Genomic DNA, 25,187 nt, shown 5'->3' on the forward strand with positions numbered 1-25,187 from the left:
AGACTGTCTTACTTAGTATTTTTGTCTTGTTTTTAGTACAAATATCTAAAAATTCTTAAATTAAGATGTATTTTCTTGATAAGCGAAATATCCTAAGAAAATAAGTCTAGTTTTTAGAGTGTAAAAACAAGCAAAAAAATATGCCAATCGAATAAGAAAAAAATTCTTGAATTAGGTGTTTATGAAAAAAGTAAACTTATTTCAAGAAAACTTTTCTTATTCCATTGGCAGATTTTTTGCTTGTTTTAAGCACTAATTTACTTCGTAGTATTTTTGTCTTGTTTTCAGTACAAATATCTAAAAATTCTTAAATTAAGAGTCTTTTTCTTGATGAGCAAAACGACCCAAGAAAATAAGTCTAGTTTTTAGACCAAAAATATCAAATGTATGTGATTTTGTACATAAAACAAGCAAAAAAATCTGCCAATGGGGTAAGCAAATTTTTCTTGAATTTTCCTTGAATGTAGTGTTTAAGAAAAATGTTTTAAGATTTTTTTTGCTTATCCCATTGGCCCTTTTTTTGATTACCCCTTATTTTCTTGGGTCGTTTTGCTCATCAAGAAACAGCATCTTAATTTAAGAATTTTTAGATATTTTACTGAAAACAAGACAAAATTACTAAGAATTTTTTTCTTGAAAATCATTTTTTGCAGTGTATTTTTTGCTTACCCCATTGGCCCTTTTTTTTTTGATTATCCCTTATTTTCCTAGGTCATTTTGCTTATCAAGAAAATACATCTTAATTTGAGGATATTTAGACATTTTTATTGAAAACAAGACATAAAATACTAAGTAAGAAAGTAATTTTTTGCAATGTGTTACTTAAATTTGTTGTTAGTAATGAAAATGTAAAGCCAAAGCCTGACAGACAGAAAAATGAACAATCATTATTCACATGTCCAGCAAAGTAAAGTGTGGTGTTCGATTCGTAAATATATCGGCTTGTAAATATTTTAAAGTGCTTAAAGGAATACTCCACTTTCATAAAAAAATCCCGAATAAATAATTTTTTTTGAGGAAATCATTCCAGCATCACACAGCTAGTGCAAGATGAAAAGATGTGGTTTAAAAGTACTTTTTTGGCGAAAATGACAATTGTTTCGCTAGATAAGACCCATATTCCTCGCTTGAGATCATTTAGAGCCTTTGAAGCTGCATTGCAACTGTAAACTGTTGAGGTCTACTAAAGTCCACTATATGGAGAAACATCCTGGAATATTTTCCTCAACAAACTTAATTTCTTCTCGACTGACCAAAGAAAGACATCAACATCTTGGATAACATGGAGGTGAATAAATTATCAGGATTTTTAATGAAAGTGGAGTATTCCTTTAAAGGTATATTTATAAATATTATGCATAACTTTTTTTATTTAGTATCAATTTACTATAATTACATTTGCTTTGTGCCGGCCTCATAGCCTTCTCCATAACAGCATCGGTATCGGCCATTAAAAACCCACATCGGTCGATCACTTGATCACGTTCTGGCATGAATTTATAGAAATCTGTCCTACGATGCTAGCTGGTGTCGTTTATTAGCGGATGAGCCCATCTTGGACTCGGACTCTTAGTGTTTCGGCGAAGGGAAACTCACCTCCACAATGTCAGAGTTAGTCCGACTCTCGTGAGGCTCGTTGTACTCGGTGTATTTGAGCAGAACTTTGTCCATGTCGGTGCTGGCGTACTGGAAGAGTTTATTAGTGCTGTTGAAAATGATGAGGGCGATCTCACAGTCACACAGTACGCTCAGCTCATAGGCCTTCTTCATTAATCCAAACTTCCGCTTTGTAAACGTAACCTGGGGAATAAAGCACGAGCAGGGGTTACTTTAGGATAGGTTGATGGGTTACTTGTTATTCAATGACACAGACAACATGTAACATTAAAGGGGACATTTCACAAGACTTTTTTAAGATGTTAAATCTTTGGTGTCCCCAGATGTGAAGTTTTAGCTCAAAACACCATCTAGATAATTTATTATAACATGTTAAAATTGTAGGTGTGAGTAAAAATGTGCAGTTTTGGGGTGTGTCCTTTAAAATGCAAATGAGCTGATCTCTGCACTAAATGGCAGTGTCTTGGTTGGATAGTGCAGATTAAGAGGCGGTATTATCCCCTTCTGACATCACAAGGGGAGCCAAATTTCAATGACCTATTTTTTTCACAAGCTTGCAGAGGATGCTTTACCAAAACTTTGATTGAAGCAGTGTGGACCCAATTATAGCACTTAAAACTGGATAAAGTCAGATTTTTATGATATATCCCCTTTAAAATAACAATTAAATTATTTTACAACACTTTTATGGTGCTTTTGCTTCCTTTATGCGACTCACAACTTCTATATATAATACTGAATATGCATCCCATGATTCTCTTGTATGCCAAATTCATTTAAAATGTGTTTTTCTTGAGTAAATCACCCCACCAAAATGATACTTTGTTCACGTCATTATCGCTACAGTGTATGTCCAATCCAAATACTTTGACATGGTCGTCTGGTTAGAGACTATCAGGACTTTGCATGCCATGCTAAATTTAGACTGGGGAGTTCAAGGTGAAATTCTGCCCAGCACGCATCGCAAATTGACAGGATGGCTTTGGCTAACGATGACCCAAGCGTCACCTGGGCACGCCGGCACGTCCCATTTAAAAAGGATAATTTCCCAAAGACACCATTTAAACCATCGTTGAACAAACTCTCCATCTGTGATGTGATGAAATGAAATTGAGAGAGGAACGGCCATATGGGCTTCATAAAAACTCTCATGGACACCTGCCTGAAAAATCTAACTTTGGATTATTAAATTCTAACATTGAAATGTATTAAAGGAAAACACCACCATTTTCAATATTTTACTATGTTCTTACCTCAACTAAGACGAAAAAATACATACCTATCTTTTTTTCAATGCGTGCTTTAATCGTTGTACAGCGCGTCGTGAATGTGTCAGCATCCAGCCCAGCCCCATCCATCCCCTAGGATCCAAACAGGGATGAATTTAGAAGCCACCAAACACTTCCATGTTTTCTATATTTAAAGTTACATGAGTAGTTACACGAGTAAGTATGGTGGCACAAAATAAAACGTGCCGATTTTTAAGCAGATAAAAATGAGAAGTAGCCTATATTGTATGGCAGAAGAGCACTTAGTTTGCAGCACTTCGACCTTAGTCGGTGTAATATTGACAGAAGTTTGAGCGAGAAAGAAGTTTGCGCCCGAGGTCGAAGTGCGGCAAACTAAGTGCTCTTCCGCCTTACAATAAAGTTCTCATTTTTATCAGCTTAAAAAAATCGCCACGTTTGGATCCTAAGGAATGAATGGGGCTAGGCTAAATGCTAACACATTCACAACGCGCTGTACAAAGATTAAGTGCACGCATTGAAAAAAAGATAGGTATGTATTAATTCATCTAAGTTGAGGTAAGAACACAGTAAAATATTGAAAAATGGTGGTGTTTTCCTTTAAGTCAAGAATTTTTAGAGGTTGCTCTTAATTAGATATTCACAGTTAAGCCTCATTTAACTTTTTCTCAAGCGTTTATTTCTAAAAATCCAGAGAAAGAATAAAAAAAGAAACAAATAAAGTCTTTCAAAGAGTCGATTAGGAGACTCACTACACTGCAAAAAATGATTTTCAATAAAAAAATCTTAGTATTTTTGTCTTGTTTTCAGTAAAAATATCTAAAAATTCTTAAATTAAGATGCTTTTCTTGATGAGCTAAATGACCCAAGAAAATAAGTCTAGTTTTCAGACCAAAAATGTCAAATTTAAGTGATTTTGTGCATAAAACAAGCAAAAAAATCCACCAATGGGGTAAACAATTTTTTTTTCTTAAACACTAAATTCAAGAAAAAATCATGAAAAATTTGCTTACCCTATTGGCAGATTTTTTTGCTTGTTTTATCCACAAAATCACTTAAATTTTTTTGGGTCGTTTTGCTCGTCAAGAAAAAGCATCTTAATTTAAGAATTTTTTGATATTTTTACTGAAAACAAGACAAAAATACTACGATTTTTTTTCTTGAAAATCATTTTTTTGCAGTGTAAAGCATCAACTTGGTTTTGGATGTTTCTAGGGATGCACCAATTATTCGTCAAACAAAACTATTCGTTCGAAATAAGCAAAAATGCCTATTTTTTGGACACTTAAAAATGCTTCCACAATGCCGACATGTTTGCTGCATTGTTCAGCAAAATTTATCTTTTTGGCCGAACAGCGAATTTTTGCTATTTTCGCCAAATAGTTTCGGTTGCCAAACATTCAGTGCATCTCATGTTTCTTATAAAAAAATTGCGAGGAATGTGACAATTGAGATAACACAAATGAGAACCCTGACACATTTATATACATGTCACTAACTGTATATATATATATATATATATATATATATATATATATATATATATATATATATATATATATATATATATATATATATATATATATATATATATATATATATATATATTTAGACTACAATGACTAAAGACTCGCAAAATCTGATCTATTCTGGATCTTCAGAGGAGACACATTTAAAATCTTTTCTCCTAAGACACAACTGGGAAGACATTTAGTTCCCCATCTCATCCTTATCATTTACCAGTAACACATAAAAACATAATTTGTGAGTTTTTGTATACGCGTCAAGGCGACACACAATCCATGTGCAGGTTTTTGTGTTTCTCTGTGCGTGATGTGCTTCATCACAAACAAACTCCAGCAGGAAGATCTTCTCACTTCGAGCTCTTTGCACGCTGACGCTCTCATCTCCACATGATTTAGATTACACACACGCACACACGCACACACGCACAGGGAACGACAGATGTCTTACACATGCTCGCTGGAACACACACGCATGGAGAAACCTTTCGCACACTGCATGCGTTCAGCGCCGCATATCACACCGTCCTCATCCTTAAATTACCTTACACGTTTTTGGTTTAGCTGCAAGCTTCTTGTGCCGACTTAAGACTTAAGTTAGGATAAGACGTCTAACAAACAGAACGCGTAAGAAGCGTCACACTACGGGAAAGGGTGGGGGGTCGGACTAATGGTGCCACCGCACCGGGGTCAGGAAACACATTTGACTGCATTTCCTGTCATAACAGGAAGGGTCCAATGGTTTCCATTCCACAATGGCTTTGCTTTGGCTTCCGGCCCTACGCTGGTCATTGCAGGGGGATGGAGACAGGTGGAGGGGGGGTTGTAGATGACAGGCGGCCATTTATCCTAAACCCTGAGCTGTTGTCCACTTAAACACTGAGGCATTGTTCGCAAGCAAAGAACAACATGTAAAGAAACAGAGCGAACACTTAACCTTTCTCCTGAGCGCTCTACTGAGAATAACCTGACCTCACGCTTAAAAATACACAATTCAACAAACAACTCTTCTCTTATCTGATGACAATCCTACAGACAAGCTATTTTTACAGTTAGTATCGCTAATGCACATCTTATGAGAAATCGAGTATACTTGTTTAAAGGGATAGTTCATTCTGTCATCATTTACTCACTCTTATGTTGTTACAAACCTGTATACATTTCTTTGTTGTGATGAACACGAAGAAAGATATTTTGAGGAATGTTTGTAACCAAATCATTCGTGGACCCCATTCACCTCCACAGTATACGTTTTTCCTACTATGGAAGTGCATGGGGCCCACGAACGGTTTGGTTACAAACATTTCTTTCAAAATATCTTCCTTTGTGTTCATAAGAACAAAGGCATTTATACAGGTTTGTAACAACACACAACATTTTCATTTTTGGGTGAACTGTCCCTTTAATTGCGCTATGAACATGGTGGTCGGATTAGAAACGTATAGACAATTATTTTTACTGTTTTTTACAGTACCGCTAATGCACATACTATACATTTTATACGTTTTCTTTTTTCTTTTGTCTGTACTGTCTGTAAAGTCTAAAGCAGTGGTCTCCAACATGGTTCCCGTGGGTGCCCCCACGGAGTCTGTGAGTTGCCCGCCAAAGCACATTCTATTAATAGCCTCAACATATTTATTTATTAAATATATTTTATATTAACATGGCTTAATTTATGTATGTTAACATTTTAAGCAATAATAAAACATATCAACAAGTTAAACAAAAGTTTTGCGTAGACAATATCAAAAAAAAAAGTTAACCTCCGAAGTTTTTTATCCAGTGATAGCCCTTAAAAAGGTTGGAGACCCCTGGTCTAAAGGTTGGGTAAAAATATGGACAAACATCGGGTTTAAATTAACCTGTGCTTGGTTTAAATGTATACATTAAATTACAAGGTATACATCTTTATCACTATGTGTGTTCCCTGGGTTCGCACCCATGACCTTTTAGGTTGCTAATGCAATGGACGACTATTGAGCTATACAGGAGCAACTTATTGTTGGATAAATATGGACATTTTCCGAATTAATTTAATCCAACGGTTGGTTGTGTCCATATATTTTACACCTATGTTTATGTACTGTAAAGCTTATTTGCAAAAATGCTAAACTATGAGAAGCATGATAGGAATGGAAATATTAACAACAAAAAGTATGACTCACAAATACATCAATTATTTGTAATGTAAAATCCTCACAGATTTTACCAAATGGCCTGCGTTCGATATGAAATCGACAATCATAATTACAACACACTAACTGTTCATGTTTCCCTAACGTCTCGGCACAATGCAAACCCATATTTATATTTTTTATGTGGTCAGGACACACATGAAAAAGCCAATGGGTAAAATTAGAGAAGCAAGGTTTATGAATAAAATAAAGCCACATCATGTCATACTACTGTAACCTGATGCTTGACTGAGGTTGGTTTGATCAGGAAAGTAAGGGCTTGATATTTTTTATGAGTGTTGTCAGATGTGACTGTAACAGTCAGAGATCCTGCTGGTGTAATGGTTCGGGTGAGTAATGGGTGGGAAGTGTCGGAGAAAGACACGCCCGCTGGCTGAGGTTCAGTTATTAAGACTCTCGGGATCATAGCTTGTGATGCATTTATATGACAATTAAAGAAGCATTAAAACATGATTTAGTATAATCATATTTCATATCACACACAAAAACTGAAGGCAGACAGACTGAAGTGGGAATTCAGCTCTTGAGCGTCTTATGGAGACGTGGTACGTGTAAAGCTGTAGTTCACCCTAAAATGAAAATTAGCCACGATTTTATTCACATTCAAGCTATCTTAAGTGTATGTGCCTATTTCTTTCAGCCAAACACAAGAGTTATATTAACTTTTCAGCTTTACAATGGAACCGGATGGTGCCCCATTTTTTTAAATTCCATAAAGGACATTCATCCATCAATAACTAATTTATAAGGTTATTAAATGTTTGCTGAGGTGAAGCAGTGGGTAAGGACACTTATATATTTCAAACTTAACAAACATGTTCACAAGAGAGTCAAGGTCAGGATGAAAGCTTTAAAGGGACACACTTTTTTGAAAATATTCTCATGTTACAACTCTACTAGAGTTAAATATTTGATTTGTACAGTTTTGGAATCCATTCAGCCGATCTCCGGGTCTGGCGCTAGCACTTTTAGAATAGCTTAGCATAATTAATTGAATCTGATTAGACCATTAGCATCGCGCTAACAAATAACCAAAGAGTTTCGATATTTTTCCTATTTAAAAATTGACTTTTAGCCTAGCTTAGCACAATAGCTTAGCGTAACAATCAAGGACTTTGCTTTTGATCATTGCGCCTCCTGCAACCATGTTATGACAGCAAAGTCCAAAAGTCCAAAGGGATTATTACGCTAAGCTATTGTCCTAAGCTATGCTAAAAGTCAAAATTTAAATAGGAAAAATATCGAAACACTTTGGTTATTTGTTAGCGTGATGCTAATTGTCTAATCAGATTCAATGGATTGTGCTAAGCTATGCTAAAAGTGGTACCGCCAGACCCGGACATCGGCTGAATGGATTCCAAAACGGTAAAAATCAAATGTTTAACTCTATGAGAGCTGGAAAATGAGCCTATTTTCAAAAAAAGTGGAATGTCCCTTTAATGCTTCAATATACAATTTACAGCAAAACATCTTTTTCGGAGTCATGATTTTTTTTTAAGAAGAAAAATGTAGAGTTGCAAAAAATTTTTTTTTATTATATTTCTGTTTCTTATCTCATTGTTACATTTTATCAGCAAGATAATTCCCTAAGTCTTATTATCCAATGCAATTCTGCTTAGTTATGATAGTTAAGTGTTTCTCTATCCTTGCATTATCAATCCAAAGATCATGTGTTTGATCCTGGGAACACACCTCCTAGATATGTACTATAGACTGAATTTGGTTAAAAACATCTCAAAGATATCTAAAAAGCAAAGCAAAAATTATTTAGGGCAGGACTATCTGTTAATCCAACCAATTGCCGACAGTATAATGTTCAAGAAAACATTATCCACACACGAACCAATGAGGAACAATGAACGCAGCTCATCCAAAGTGAGAATTCAGCTTGTGAGAGTCTTGTGACGCTTTCGTCACAACAGCAGCCACTTCCTTAAGTGATTCATATTGTGTGTGCGAGGGTTAAAGACTCCTCCAGAAGTGAATACCACAGTAAGATTACATTTGTGTGACGCCTCAATTCCATTCTTTTATTTAAGATAACATCTCTTTACCTGTCTGTTGCGTTCATCCATTATCCGCGCGATCTGAATCTTTTTCCTTCCCATTTTAGCGGTCTGGTATTCCTTCCTATTACAAAAGTATTGTCCACTCTTTAAGTCTTGACTCCTTCCTCTCTCTCTCTTTCTCTCTTGTCGATCCTCAACGCAGTCTGTCCTCTGTGCTCGTTCCTCTTATTTCAAAGACTCCGGCATTCGTTCCTGAACAGACAAGACACAGAGAGACACAGATTTTATCAGCCAAACGTGTGATATCGCTCAGCGGGTGCATGTGGAGAGAAAAGAGAAGCGTTTGGTTAACAGTGAACTAAATCAGAACCTTCTGGAAAAGCGAAAATAAATTTACAATGCAACATTATATATATATATATTTGTCTTGTTTTGCAGGAGAAATGTCTTCAAACTTGATAAATTTAATTAAGAAGCAAAACTGCAAGAGATAACATGATGTTTTGTTTTTTTACTATATTGGACGGTCTTAAGATAAACGTCAGTAAATTTTTAGATTTGTTTAAGTAATTTTAGCCAACCAACAAAACAATGGCAAAAGTTTGGGAGTGAGACAAATCAAGGGAGCGTCTAAAAAAATCTATATTTATATCACTTAAACAAGCTCACAGAATTGGCTTCGGCCCTCGACTGAACACCAAGAGGAAATAAAACTCGAGGTTAACCCACGATGCAAATAAGAGCTCTGGGGAACAGAGATGAAACATTCACACTTGCAATAAAAGAGACAGATATACAGCAAAGACCAGATGCTTTGCTTTGGATTTGGCCAACGTCTTCGGCAAAACGTGATCGTTTGATTGCACTTCAAATTGACCGATAAATGCCAGAGAGAAAGATGTACAAAGTTTATGAAGAAAAGAGATGACACATCCGACGAGGAAGTTATGGGAATGTTGTGACATCTTTCTATTTGAATAGCACACCGAATGATAATAAACGCTTCGGGAAGCTCAGCTCGGCTTTGCTGATAAACGTAAATAATTGTTTTTGCAATTTTATAAATCAGTTAGCGTTAAATGAATCCAATTATGGCCTTTAATACATCCAAGATCTTCATGTTACCATGTGCAGCCTGCACGTTGCATAAGTTTAAGCTGTTTGGGACATGTAATCCATTAAAGCCAGTCTCCGAGTTAGTTCCCGTTTGGCTGTTCGCCTGATGATGTCCACCTCGCTTATCTCAAACTAACCAATCGGTCTGGTTGCGCGCCGTGACTTTGTTTTAGGATTAGCCATTCAAGCAGAAGTTATTCAAGGACATCATCCACATGCTGTGGGGTGGAAACACTGAGACATATGCGAAATGATGTCACACCACAAAAACAGAACTACTCTACTTAGAAAAGTTTAGAAGATACGGACACAACCCACATGTATAGTTTTCTTACTGAAAAAGTACAGCTAAAGTTAAATGATATTTCAATGAAATTTAGTTCTCCTTGCTCCATAATTAGTGATATTTTTTTTAATTATCGCATCGGCTGATAAATCTTTCTTTTGCTTAAAGGTGCCAACAAATGCTTTGAAATAATCTGTTAAATTATTAATAGAATGTATTTGGCTTTATTAAGTGCAAAAATGATCTAGAGATGGTTTTACATGTCCATTTACAACCCTAGGATTTGCCTTTATAATGAAATGGTTTATTATTACCTTATTTGGAAGGGTCATGAATAATAATGTTGAGCACTGCTCTGATTGGCTGTTTCTCAGAGCTGCTCATTTCAGTAGCTCTTTGTGTGTAAACAGACCTTATGTTTGTGTATCAGACAAAGATACGGGTATTGTACAGTATGTACCTGCAAAACGTAACTATAACGCCAATAGAAGAACTTCCACCTAAACGTTAGCATATAGCATTAACTAGCATACAGTGCTAACTTTTTAAACATTGCAACAACATTGTACTTAAAGCAACACCAAAGAGTTTTTTTTACATTAAAATAACGTTTCCAAAAAAGTTTCAGTCGTTCATCCACTCGAAACACTTTCATATTCGCTTTGCAGCCCTCTATCGGCCAAAACCGCAGTAAAGAAGTTTCCAACCATCGGGTCGCGGTCCTGAAGTTCGAGTGAAAACTACAAAAACTTGCTTTAGGGCAGACCTACAATCCAATCAGAGCCAGCTTTACTGCAGTAGGCTAAATTATTTGCGACAGTGGTAATGGGCAATTCCACTTCCAACCTGTAGGGGGAGCACAGAGCAAAAACTCTTTAGTGTTGCTTTAAAGCTTTTTTTAAATAGTTTTACGAGTGGATGAACCACTTTTTTGGAAATGTTATTTTAAGGTAAAAAAACTCTTTAGTGTTGCTTTAATTTAATGTGTAATTTAATGTTAGGGGTGTATATTTCGACTGTACATCACAGTCTGTGTCTGTTTTCCAAGGGTCTTTTGCATGCACGAGGTTTACATAAGAAAGTGTTTGAAGCTCACGATATGTTGTTACCATATACAGAAGTCGTATTATTCATCTATGCCTACGTAAATACAGTTTTACATTCTACGGCACCTTTAAATTAGTTGTTGCTAATGCAAAGACACTCAACGTCTGACAGACAATAAAACGCCCAATCATATTCACTTTTAAATGTGACGATACGTCACCCACAACACCACCCAGCATGACGCTGTTTATCAAAAAGTACCATGAGGTGTCACATCCGCTGTTCATATGTCTTATAAATATACTTAAAGGGTATATTTATAAATATTTTGCTTAATAAATGTCTGTTTGCCTCCCATTACACTTATATCAATCTCATATTGGCCACATAGCTTTCTCAATATCAGCATCGGCAATGATAAAACCCATATTGGTTGACCACTATCTACAATCAATATACACCCACATATGGTATATAATCCTACATATACAAACATTCAAACCAAAACTGCAATATACACTATCAAGATAAACGACAATGTTGAAAATTAACATTTAAATTCATGCATTTGGCAGCTGCTTTTATCTACAGTGAGTTATACTGTAGTGCACTTAAGCTATACGTTTTATCAGTACGTGTGTTAAATGGGAATCGAAACATGACCCTTGCACTGGAAACCAATTGAACCACGGAAACACTATTTTCTTAAAAATTTAGTTAGTCTGGATAGCACTTTTTATATTATTCCCTGCTAAACAGCCTGATATATAAACTAAATAAAGTATTCTTTCAAGTTTGGAATATAATAAATATCTCTGTAATAATAAAAGTAATTTAATTACTGAAATGTATTTCTGTCGTGAGGAGTTTTCAGAAGATAGATGTCAGGTAGGCTTAGTGACACTCACGAAACCCACAGGAACTGGACATGCCGCGGCAAAATGGCTCAGAGGTCAGAGATGCTGGCGTGTTTACCCATGTGACGGAAAGATAAAGAAAAACACAGACGGGGAGGAGCTGAGTGCCAAGAAACCATGAGAGTAATGTGCAACATTAAGCCACTTTGTTAATCTGCCTCGCTGATTCTCCCTGGAGCAACAGGAGAGGAGAGAGACCTCCTCGGCCCGTGAAGAGCGGCATGGTGCCACCGAAATAAAACAGTGCAGAGATAACACTTAGATATGGTTGAGACAGTCTCCTGAGGGGCCATTAGACACCGGACAACTTCCAGAGAAGTGTGGCAAGAGACCTCCTACTTTAAATGAGCTCTGGTAAAGGGCGACCTGAGGGGGAATGTTTAACTAGGTAAAAAAGGACATTTGCAACTGTCAGACATGTAGCCTACATTTACAATCATGCATTTAGCAGACGCTTTTATCCAAAGCATGCATTAGAAGGTTTACATTTTTTTATTAGTAGTCCCTGGGGATCGAAGCCATGACTTTTTGCGCTGCTGACGCTAAGCATTCGGTAAGTTCGGTAATTATACAGTACAGCCCAACATTTGTGCTCTCCCCAGGACTTTTCTTATCCTTTCCTCTAAAAACATTTATATACTGAAATAAAAACAGCTTTACATCCAGGAGTTTTCAAACTTTATGATGGGCAAGGAACCCCAAATATGATCAACCTTATGCGAGGGATCACCATCCTAAAATATATTTTTTAACTCTGTTAGATAAACAGTAATTTAGATATTATCATGACAGCATATTTCATGTTTCTAAATAATTGTCTATATAGTACATTTTTCCAATTTTTGCTTTGTTATTTCTCCCAAAAAAATGTGGGGACCCTTTGAACCTTCTGTGGGACCCCAGTTTGAAAACCCCTGTTCTTTACAAAGCTAGGGCGGTTATTGGTGGTCAATCTGAGTGGTTGCCTTGGTGTGGCTAAGTGGTTGCCAAGGTGTTGCTAAGGAGTAATTATATTGCCATTGGACAGATGGACAGATGCTACACTGTAAGGGAGAAAGGGAGCGATTGAAAATGCCAGGCGGACGGCAACTGTGAGCGCTTGCCAGCATTTTTTCAGCTTATCGCTTTGGTTGCTATAATACTTGTGCTTTGCTAAATAGTTTTTGAAAAATGCGCCGGTTGATTGTTGAGATATCTGTCCCGCCCCTTGTCCACTGTGATTGGATGGTTAAGTGAAAAGTGACATTGACTAGATGGGCTTTTCACCCAAAGCATTTTTCATTTTCAACACTGGGCGCCCGAAAAAAACGTTAGCTGCTGGCGTTTTTGAAAAGCGTGGCGCTTCCGTCATACTTATTTCAAACTTGTTTTTTGTCTTGCTTTTCAGTACTTTTTTTTTTTTTAATTGTGCAATCGAGATCGACTGCAAAATGGCAGGCGGACACCGACTGTGGGCGCTTGCCAGCATTTTTTCAGCTAATCACTTTGGTTGCTATAATACTTGTGCTTTGTTAAAAAGTTTTTGAAAAATGCGCCGGTTGGTTGTTGAGATATCTGTCCCGCCCCTTGTCCACTGTGATTGGATGGTTAAGTGAAAAGTGACATTGACTAGATGGGCTTTTCACCCAAGCATTTTTCATTTTCAACACTGGGCGCTTGAAAAAAAACATCAGCTGCTGGCGTTTTTTAAAAGTGTGGCGCTTCCGTCATACTTATTTCAAACTTGTTTTTTGTCTTGCTTTTCAGTACTTTTTTTTTAAATTGTGCAATCGAGATCGACTACAAAATGCCAGGCGGACGCCGACTGTGGGCGCTTGCCAGCATTTTTTCAGCTTATCGCTTTGGTTGCTATAATACTTGTGCTTTGTTAAACAGTTTTTGAAAAATGCGCCGGTTGATTGTTGAGATATCTGTCCCGCCCCTTGTCCACTGTGATTGGATGGTTAAGTGAAAAGTGACATTGACTAGATGGGCTTTTCACCCAAAGCATTTTTCATTTTCAACACTGGGCGCCCGAAAAAAAACGTTAGCTGCTGGCGTTTTTTAAAAGCGTGGCGCTTCCGTCATACTTATTTCAAACTTGTTTTTTTGTCTTTTTTTTAATTGTGCAATCGAGATCGACTGCAAAATGCCAGGCGGACGCCCACTGTGGGCGCTTGCCAGCATTTTTATAGCTAATCGCTTTGGTTGCTATAATACTTTGTTAAACAGTTTTTGAAAAATGCGCCGGTTGATTGTTGAGATATCTGTCCCGCCCCTTGTCCACTGTGATTTGATGGTTAAATGAAAAGTGACATTGAGTAGATGGGCTTTTCACCCAAAGCATTTTTCATTTTCAACACTGGGCGCCCGAAAAAAACGTCAGCTGCTGGCGTTTTTGAAAAGCGTGGCGCTTCCGTCATACTTATTTCAAACTTGTTTTTTTGTCTTGCTTTTCAGGACTTTTTTTTTTTTAATTGTGCAATCGAGATCGACTGCAAAATGCCAGGCGGACGCCCACTGTGGGCGCTTGCCAGCATTTTTTCAGCTAATCGCTTTGGTTGCTATAATACTTGTGCTTTGTTAAACAGTTTTTGAAAAATGCGCCGGTTGGTTGTTGAGATATCTGTCCCGCCCCTTGTCCACTGTGATTGGATGGTCGAGTGAAAAGTGACATTGACAAGATGGGCTTTTCACCCAAGCATTTTTCATTTTCAACTCTGGGCGCCCGAAAAATAACGGCAGCTGCTGGCGTTTTTGAAAAGTGTGGCGCTTCCATTGGAAACAATTAAAACATACATCAGCGTAAACACCTTGGTGTACACACCCCCAAAACTGAATTTCATACTTGTTATTTTTGTCTTGCTTTTCAGTAAGAATATAAAACAATGTGAAATCGAGATTGTGCGTTTTATTTTTTTAAAGCAAAATGAGCAAAGATTAAGTCTTGTTTTTTGGATATCTTAGGTCTTGTTTTCTTCTAAAAATTAAGTAAGTTTATGCGTAAGACAAAAATATCTGCCAACTGGGTCAGAAAAATGAACTTGAATGAAGTTGATTGATGATGCAACGATATTACGCAGCAGCTGAAAAAGTCCCCTTGGAAACTTTTAATAGCAGGAGACTATTTTAGGGAACAGTGTAATATCATTGCGCCTCATGCAGCCATGTTACAGCAGCAAAGTCTTTGATTATTACGCCAGAATGAGTGTATAGTTCCTAACCATATCTGCCTAGAAAATCGCAACTTTTAATTTTCTGTCGGTCTTAGTACACGATGTAACTACAGAAGAGTCAAGTTTTAAATAGGAAAAAATATCCAAACTCTTTGGATATTTTTAACCCGATGCTAATGGTCTAATCAGATTCAATGGATTATGCTAAGCTATGCTAAAAGTGCTACAGCCAGACCCGGAGATCAGCTGAATGGATTCAAAAACGGTAAAAATCTAATATTTAACTCTAGGAGCGCAAAAAAGTGGAGTGTCCCTATAATATCTTACTCTGTGATATTCTGCTTTCGAGATATCGCTCGTGCTCGTTTAAATCGCCTGCCAGGCAAATATCATTCGATTGCTCAGAAAAGCCACCAGTAAATGCCACACCTCTCCCGCAGGTACCATTCGCATCCATAAAAACAAACTTGCGTGGGACGACGAATTACGCACCAAAATATTTGGAAAACCCCTAACCTGCCTCGGCATAAATCGTGATTAAAAATGAATAAAAATAACACCTTCAAACAAGCATTACAAACAGGCTCTGCCATAACCTGGCCAATGACACAATTAAGATTGGAGCCCGTTCAACTTCATTATCGCTATCTCTCAGGGCATCTGAAACATTGAAGACGTGCCAGGCAACAGAGAAACTTGTCAGAGCAAGTCAGAGCAGATCCGTCGAGCTCATAGCAGAGATCAGAGGCGTCAGACGACCCACTCTCCAACCCGAAGGAGGAAGTGGCTCTTCGCAAACAACACCCAGCAGCTCGAGCAGATGGACATAATGACAGGAAATCTTTGCAGGCGGTCTCATAGAAGGAAGTGACATCAGTGCAAAAGACATTAAAAAAAGATGCAGTAGGTACCAACAAATCTTGTCTTATCTGTGATCAAACGACAACAAGCCATTATAAAATTATGAGATGTTACACCTATTTTATCTTTTTTCAGTGCCATTATATGATAAGTTTCCCAAACAAGGAGTTGGCACAACACCATAAATGTACTACAATAGCAGCTTATGGGTTTCTCTTACTAATGTTGTTAGTTAAATATATGCACAACCCAACCTTTTCGGTAGCTGGGTGGATGATGAACGGATGGATGGATAGATTCAGTTTCATCCCTGGTGAAGATTCCTACACTAAATCTCTTTGGTGTCTATCAAGGGAGCGTGCCGCAACAGCCGAGAGACTTTATCAATCAGAACCGGAATGGGGACAAGTGACACTCCGCCCCACCCGTACGGCTCGCCTCAAAACTTCCCAAGGACAAAGAGGAGACATCGTCTGTGTCTCTCAATGAGAGCACACGAGCTTGTAAGGTTAGTCGTACCATTGAATGAGACCAGCTCCCAGACGCATGCTCCAATCCCTGAACCTGCACTTCCTCACGATGCACTGTGAATAGCTGGAGGCTACCTGAGCCCAACCTGATGCTGTCGGATTAAGCGTAGCTTCTGACTTTGTTTTACTTTGCCAAAAGAATTATGTCCTTTTTTAATAATAATACCCAAGCTAAAATAATAAAAGACAATGAGTATTGAGAAAATGAGAAAGGGAACACACATACTGATAAAATGTATACTTGAATGCACTGTAAATTGTTTTCGATTAAACCGTCTGCTAAAGGCACAACATGTAATTTTCACTGCTAAACAACAACAATTGCACAACTTGATGATGCTGTGAAAGAACGGGGAACAATAGGAGTGGCAGGGCCAGACTTACTAAACGGGGCAAATTAGCCTAAGAGCACAATTCCAAAAAAGTGCAGATGGGAGTGATAATATCTGCGGGTTATTTACCAAAAAGGCGCAAATTAAATATCACAGATGCAATAGCTAATTCCCATAATGACCAACAATCTACTAAGTAAATCATGTTGCGTGAATTATTTAAATAATCTCCTCCCATAAATTTTGCGTCTGAAAGGGAAACTCCTACACTGCAAAAATGATGTGTTAATTTTTTACACATTGTGTGTGTCATGCCATTTAAGGTGTTATTTCATGTTAGGCCAACACAAGTTGTGTTAAAAACAGTGATGGGAGTAAATGTGTTGTCCCTATACTAACACGCCTTGTGTGTTATTTTTCATTGTGCCGCTCACCACAGTCCTGTGATGTTAAATCAGAAATGTCTTGTCTGCAAGTGTCCATTTATTATCACAAAATAGAGTAACACGAGTAGCTAAAGTTAAAAGTTAAAAATTAGCTAAAGTTATTTCAACTTTATTTTTATAATTTATAGAAACTTCTCACTAGTCAAGATAGTTTAAATGAATTGTAATTTCACGTTGATTTAAAGGGGCCATGGCACAATACTTTTTTAAGATGTCAAATAAATCTTTAGTGTCCCCAGAGTACATATTGTGAAGTTTAAGCTCAAAATACCATATAAATAATTTATTATAGCATGTTAAAATTGCCACTTTGTAGGTGTGTGCAAAAATGCAAATGAGCTGATGAAATTCAAACGCTGAAACTCAATTGTGCGGTGATTATTTTCTCTTTCTCTCTCTCTCTCTCTCTCTCTCTGCATTAAATAGCAGTGCTGTGATTGGATAGTGCAAATTAAGGGGCGGAATTATTATAATAAGAGCTGCTTATGACATCATAAGGAGAGCTAAATTTCAACGACCTATTTTTTCATGTGCTTGTAGAGAATGGTTTACCAAAACTAAGTTACTGGGTTGATCTTTTTCACATTTTCTAGGTTGATAGAAGCACTGGGGACCCAATAATAGCACTTAAACATGGAACAAGTCAGATTTTTATGCCATGGCCCCTTTAACTTTTTTACACTGTGCACTACTGCTTTTGAATTACTCTCATGATGCTTTGATGTCACACGCCGACTGGTCTGCATAGTGCCACATTAAGTTAAACACACAACATTTTAATCTTACATATTGTGCCTTTACCAAAAGCCACACACACATTTTTAATGACTAATGGGGCGTCCACCAAACGCGAATACAACGATTTGCGATTACATACAAAGTCAATGCAAAGGCGCGAATAGATGCTCGCGCGGGGGTATAATGCTATGTACACACTAAACGCAAAGCATCGCGTTCCTCCCTCTAGATCAGTGGTTCCCAAACTTTTTCAGCATGCGGCCCCCCTTGTGTGTGGTGCATTCCTTCGCGGCCCCCCAAAAAAAAATTTTCTGACAAAAAACTGTTCTAAAACTCAACATTTTAATAAAAAAACATTAAATTATACAAAAAAGTAGTGCTTTTGGTTAGTAGCCTTATTTTTTAGGTTTAATTACACAGAATTCATGATAAATTAATGTATTTCATAAAATCTCATAAAACTGGGGACATCTCGCGGCCCGGCCCCCAGTTTGAAAACCACTGCTCTAGATTACTCACAGGATTTAATTTCGAGCCATGCTAATTTTTCACTTAATTTAAATATTTTCAACTTGCACAAAGACGCATTTAAGAAAAATAATTCATGTTTTCGAGGCAATCGCACCACCCAATTTATGTCATATGCACCGCCCCACGCGTGTTCAGATCTATTCACCTCTCTACATTAATTTCGCGCAAATCATTGAATTCGCGTTTGGTGTGTACGCCCCATAATACTGCATTCACTCCTCATGTCCAATCAAATGCTTTTAGAACAAGAATGCCCCTCCTCCTAAAACCGATAGCTTATTCATAGCTATAAAATAAAGCACGCCATATTACCCCCAAATGTTCTGTTTAAACAGGAAATGCACTAACACATGTTTATAAAGTGATTTAATGGGTCAATTTACATGAACTGTACATTTTGCTGGATATTAAGTAAATATCTTTTGCAGTGAATCTAACAGGTGCAGAAAAGTTAGCTGCGTACGCTACGCTTCTTTACATTCGGTCGCATTACTCAGTTTTGCTCATTTGCATGGCTTCCTTTGCTGTATATGTGTGTCGCACAGCTGCGTTGTGTGTCATTTACTCTTAACCGCTAACCGATACCCACAGTCAACTGAAACTGTGGCTGTCCGTAGCCACATGTTATAATATCACTTCTCTTTCATTATTTGAAATACAGTGCATTTTCAGAGGTTTACACTTTTAAGGGGTTAAAACTTAAATAGCCAATACATTCAAGACATTTCTTCAATCCAGATGTTTCTGAGAGCAATGTTTTTTAACAATATTAAAAACACATTGAACACACGTTCATCGCGCAGACTTATCCATAATCAATACCCTTAAGTGTTTTGGTCAGACTGCCCGATGTGAAAAACAGATTTTGCCAGCTGGCTGGATCTCACATCCTAGCAGATCTTACGGTGGAGGCAGCGCGCTCGACTCTTGGCTCTGCGGGCCGCTGGCAGCACGTGCGCTGGATGCTGGGAAGATCACGCTTGTGCACAGCAGGTAGGCGACCCAGAGAAACCAGTCTCCTTTTTCATTATCCAGCAATATCTTTCCCAGCAGCTCCTAATGCTAATAAAAGTACTTTCATTTACCTGACCTATAAAAACTTACTGATGTCATGGTTACGGCTTGAGCTTCAGTAATACATTGGATACGAGACATTTCTATATTTTCTAATTTCATTTCCTCTCCCCGTTAATTTCCTTTCTCGAAACGTTTTGTAGCTTTTCTGTCTATCTCACACACGCTAAGGATTGGGTTGAAGGTCTGAATGTGGGCGTTTTAAGCAGCATGGGAAATATTACACAGAGAGGAAATGACGTCGAAAGTTGGGAGCAGTGTAAACCAAACCAGGATGACGGAGGGTCTTCGACTTCACCGCCCTCGTAGACTCCCCCACGCTGACTTCCTCCTACAAATACACAGCGAGCGTAAACCGAGCAGAGCCTAAAATAAAATAGTGAACTCTTTACCTCAAACATCAACAAAAGCAGTGAACTTGATGGCTCATCGGACCTGAGGTTCAATTGTTTACATTAAGAGCTATAGTAGTGGATTACTTTTCATATGAGACATTTATAGCGTTCCTGGTAGAGCATTGTGTTGGCGGCACAAAAGGATGTGGGTTTGCTTCCTAGGGAACAAAATGTACGGCTTCAATGTATCGTAAGTCGCTTAGGAAATGCATAAATATAAAAAAATGTTTATACGCTTTCGGCTACTGTGGCCGCACACAAAGTGTGACTGTCGGGAATTCTGCTTGATCAGCTGGACTTCTGTAAGACCTCAGGAGGTCAAGAATGTCCAGTTGTGCGACACCTGGCATGAAATTCTTGCGTGAAACTGTCAGGCGAATCCTCAACTACTGAAACTGCATAGATATGCGAACTAAACCACCAAATAAACCAAATAAGTGCCGACTGTGCCACCGATTATTAATCATTAATGGTGAGATTACCGTGCCCTTGAGGTTGTTACAGCGGACGCTCGGATCTGTTACATCGGAGCTCAGAAGTCAGATCTTAAATACTTTAACTAACCTCACATCAAACTATGAACACATGATCCACTAAAAATACCCCCAAGCACACACGCCGGTCGGGGGGCTGTACTCTGATTAACGCTTTATACGGCCTGCCATGCACAAAGAGTCTCTCTGTGCAAAAACCCCTCTTGATGGAGGATGCAATGCAGTATTTTACACCAGTGACAGACCGATTACACGTGAGGGGGAAATATCAAATTTTTTGGCAAAGTCAGGTCGTGCCAAATAAAATGCTTTGAGAGGAAGATCAGCAAAGCCACAGGCCTCGAGGTTTCAAGTAACACGTTTATCTTGGATTAGAAATAAATTTAGCCTATATAGAGATTAATGAACACACGAGTGGTTTTTATTTCATTAAATGCTGGACTATTGGGTCAAAAATGGAAGGCACCCAACCTGTTGGATTGCAATTTACCGTACGCCCGGTTGTTGAATCAATCCCATTCCTAGGTCAAATATAAACCTAATGTTTGTGTTTGTCTCTTTCTGACCCAACGCTGAGTCAGAAAATAACCCCGCATTTTTAAAGTGTACGAGCATAAGAAAACTACAATGGGTTGTCATGGCTATACCCAAAAACTAATGGTTTTCGCCCTCATCTTGCACATATTGAAACTGAAGTGTTTTCACTTATAAGATACGATCAGCACAGCTGTCGATTTAGATGATGGTCACACGCTAGTGGCTAATGAAGAAAACCAAAGAAAGTGCCATGAAGGTCTGACCAGCATCCAGACCACCCAGGAGAACCTTCACACGCGCGCACACACACACGTATATACCGTACAGTACTGACTACACTCATCCACACATATGCTGGCACAGCAGTAGCTCATAATAGCGCAATTACAACTTCATCATGTCAAAACATCTTCAATATGACAAACTGATGAAGCTCCTGAGAGCGACAGATTTAAAATCATCTGCAAACGCAGCAGGCCTCTAATAACAATTAAAAAAGCACACTATTGGACAATAAAGCTGCTCTTTACAAAATAATATACAAAGACGGGCCTAAAATTAACTTTAATTTGTTCGATTTTATGTTGTGAAGTTGAGGGATGAGTGCTATTATTTCCCAGTAGATCATATTTGGCCCTTTGATCATATTTTGTAAGAACACATCCTGTGGAGATCAAGAGCCTCATTTATAAAGCGTGCGTACGCACACTCTACAATCAAATCTGTGCGTGCGCACGCTTTATAAACTTTACGCACAAATTAGTCTCCAATCGATGTCCACAGGTCGGCAAAGTTCATATTTATAAAAAGGGTATTTAAAGTAACAAAAGTGCTTACCGACACGACAGGATCTGAACAGAGGCAGGCTCATTTTTTTTTAATATAAGTCTTTTTTTCTTGCTGTTCGTAAAGGATTTAAACATTGACAGGTGCTTTCATATGGCAATGATATTACTTAGGCATCGTTTAAAGGCGGAGATTTGAAAATGTTCAGCTGCGCGCAATTTCAAGATCATTTGCAATTTATAGATTTCACATCCAACGCGCGCACGTTTTATGAATCTCACGTACGCGCTTTTAGAAATGATCGTGAGATGAAATTTAGGCCGGTTTCTACGCAGCATTTTATACATGAGGGCCCCAAGCCTCTCCAACAAATTCCTGTGTCACAGATTCCCACCGGAAACCCATCCTGAATATTCCAGGTTAACTGTGAAACTATTAGTTTGAGTAGGCGCTGCTGTTAAAATCAACTTGTTTATAGCTCTCTATTTATAACAGCAGGATATAAATAGGAGTGTTTTCACATAATTACAGCAGTTAGAAATTGCTTGCAAGCTTAGTGTTTGCCCTAAAACAGTGCCCACATAAAAATACCTCACTTTATAAACTGTAGTATTTACTGCACTTTATTAATGTAACATATAATGCTCTGAAGTATTAACTATAGTGAATTGATAAAATATAAAGTATATAATCTACTTTAATATTTACTATAGTAAGGTTAAAACACTAGCTATGGATTTTACTCCAGTTTACTGTAGTAAATACTGAAGTATACACTACTTAAGCTATAGTAAATATAGGGTAGTGTGAATTCACCCGATGTCGTATGTGTAAGATATTGAAATACTGTGCGTTCAGTGCTGCTACCCCACATATACTTTAGTGTTTACTATAGTAAACCTTAGTTTTGAACCTTAAGTGTACTTCAATACTTAAATGTATGACTGCACACACTAGAGAATATTCTGATATACTACAATTTACTACAGTAAACACTGACGTATACTACAACTTATTACAGACATCTTAAGACATTTGGGTTTGGGAAGCTCGTGTCTATAAAATGTAAAGATGAAATCCAAATAAAAGCATAGAATTGTGACAGCTCTACTTACTTTGTTACGCATAAGTATATGACTCCAGAGCGCGCGCACGCACCGCTGTTAAACGTCAGACTTGTGTCCACCTGAACGCGTAGACAGGTCCAGAACTCCTCACGCGCTCTCAAAATCCAGAACCGAGTGAGTGCGCTTCATGTGCGCGTCAACGTGAGAATAAACGCCACAAACTCCGCGTCTCTCATTGGGTTTGACACAAGGTGCGACGTGAGTGAATGCGTCTTGAAAAACACGAGGAAAACAAGTGCGCAAAGATCTCCAGGGTACTAAATCGCTGATGTTCTGCTGTAGTTCACTGACACGATCCACACGGAGCATTTGTTCGTCATTAAGGAGAGAGCACGATTCTCTATCTCTGTTTCTCTCTCTCTTTCTGAAAGGGGCGGATCTAACGTACAGTAGGCTAACCTCACGCCCCGTCTGCGCTGTGAGTGCGCGACGCGTCCAACTTTATCAGCGGCGCGTTCTAGTCTGGCGCGTCGAGTCGAGTGTTACAGAAGCTGATAAGGGCGCGGAGTTATTTCACCTTTATTGTATATGTTATGGTTTTATCCACATAAAAAAATACTGTAGTACTACTTCATATTTACTGTAGTAAATTTCATATTGAATTGACTTGCAAAATCAAGTTGATTTAACTTCATGCTGCATATTTACTAAGTACTTAAGTATATCACTGTATTTGTTTCATATGGAATTACGAAAAACACTTTTTTCATATTTTCTTTCACCTTAAACAGAACACATTTTGTGGAAATCATTTTAAATTAAATTAAATTCATTACTACTTAATACAATATTTTTTTTTACAATTTATACCAACATATAACACTTTATAAATGTATAAAATTATAAAATACCCACAAAAATATACTTTTTTTGTATCTACTATAAGTAAACTGTAGTTATAAAAAGTTATAAATAGCCTATAGTTTTTTAACTAATACAGTATTTAGATATTCACTTCACTATAGCCTAGTTAATACTATAGAGTAGTATACATTACCAAAGTAAAGTAATTACTACTACAGTTAAATACAATTTACATTACACAACAGTTCATTAAAGTAAACATTTTATTAACAAAAATGTAATAGAAAAGCATAAAATACATTATTGTTCGTTCCAATCACTTGCTCGTAACCTTCTGTGTCAACTTCCCTGTTTTCTCTCTTTGAATCTTCAATGCTGCTTCATCTCCATCAAATGGGTTGCTGAGGCTTTCAGGCCCTTCGTTTGGCACCTAAAAAATTAAATATTCATTAAATTATCATACGAATTTGTTATCAGTCTGGGGGATAATTACCAGACATCAAATATGCCCATAAAAACACATTAGTGAAGTTATGAGAGCTTGTGGGAGAGACACGAGACTGTGACTCATTACTGACAACTAGCGGAGAGTTGGAGTATTACACCTCATAACAGTTCAGGGGGCTTGTATATTTATTTATTTTTCATTGAGCTGGGAATGGATCTGTTGTAATTTAGTTAATCTCAATAACTGAGTATTATAGAGTGAAATTATTATTCTGTCCAAGAAAAGCTGAGATTGTTTTATTAGATGCGAGCACATTGACTTTCTTGGCTGAGCTTAAACGCTGACACCCGTAAAGTAATACGGGCCCTTGGGAGCTTTGTTTTTAAATGCAAAAGTTCCCTCGGAGCTGCCAAGTGCTGGTAAGGGTAAAACCTCTGATGTGAACTTTTCGGATTACTGTCAGTTTATAGTATCTGTGATGTTTCTGTAAAAAAGCAAACGTCAGCTTTGCTTTACTAGGACGGTGTGAATATCTCAGAGGGCGTCTTAATGTGATAATTGATTATTCTGTCATCACAAGATCTGTATGAAAGTTAACCTAAAAAAATATACTTCTGTGGTCACTGATGCACACAGTCTTGAGAAAATGTTGATATAATTTCAATTTTGTGCAAGTTAGGTCTTGTAAGTGCTGTTATTTTGTAGAAGCAGTAGTAATGTGATATAACTTCTGCTTGATTGTCTACGCCAAACAGATTCAGTGTCTGGTACAGCGTAATTTCAATGCCAAGGTTGTGGGTTCGATTCCCAGGAAACATGCATACTGATAAAATAGCAAGCATGCCCTGAGTGCACCGTATATTGCATAAGATAAAGCTCTCTCTGAGATTTTTGTAATTTTGATCACACAAGAATTTGTACGTATTTAACGAGTTGGCTAATTCATATAAATTCGTATGCAGTGAATCGTAC

At 37.6% G+C, this 25,187-nt stretch overlaps 1 protein-coding gene across 5 annotated transcripts in view; it reads right to left on the reverse strand.

Annotated features, from left to right (window-relative positions):
• mef2ca (myocyte enhancer factor 2ca) overlaps window positions 1–23,319 on the reverse strand; it is a 49,829-nt gene extending 26,510 nt beyond the window's left edge. For 2 of the 5 annotated variants that reach the window (XM_073874529.1, XM_073874525.1), the window contains exons 1-3: window positions 22,952–23,317; window positions 8,637–8,843; window positions 1,597–1,800 (exon numbers count right to left, since the gene is read on the reverse strand). In XM_073874529.1, coding sequence (XP_073730630.1) covers window positions 1,597–1,800; window positions 8,637–8,690 — 258 coding nt within the window. In that variant the 5' untranslated portion in view covers window positions 8,691–8,843; window positions 22,952–23,317. Of the gene's footprint in view, window positions 1–1,596; window positions 1,801–8,636; window positions 8,844–22,951 lie in introns of all 5 variants that reach the window. The other 3 variants (XM_073874526.1, XM_073874527.1, XM_073874530.1) reach the window with 3 other exon arrangements.
• Between the last annotated feature and the right edge of the window lie 1,868 nt (window positions 23,320–25,187).

This window comes from Misgurnus anguillicaudatus, chromosome 12, assembly GCF_027580225.2.
Source record: "Misgurnus anguillicaudatus chromosome 12, ASM2758022v2, whole genome shotgun sequence".
NCBI classification, from domain to species: Eukaryota; Metazoa; Chordata; class Actinopteri; order Cypriniformes; family Cobitidae; genus Misgurnus; species Misgurnus anguillicaudatus.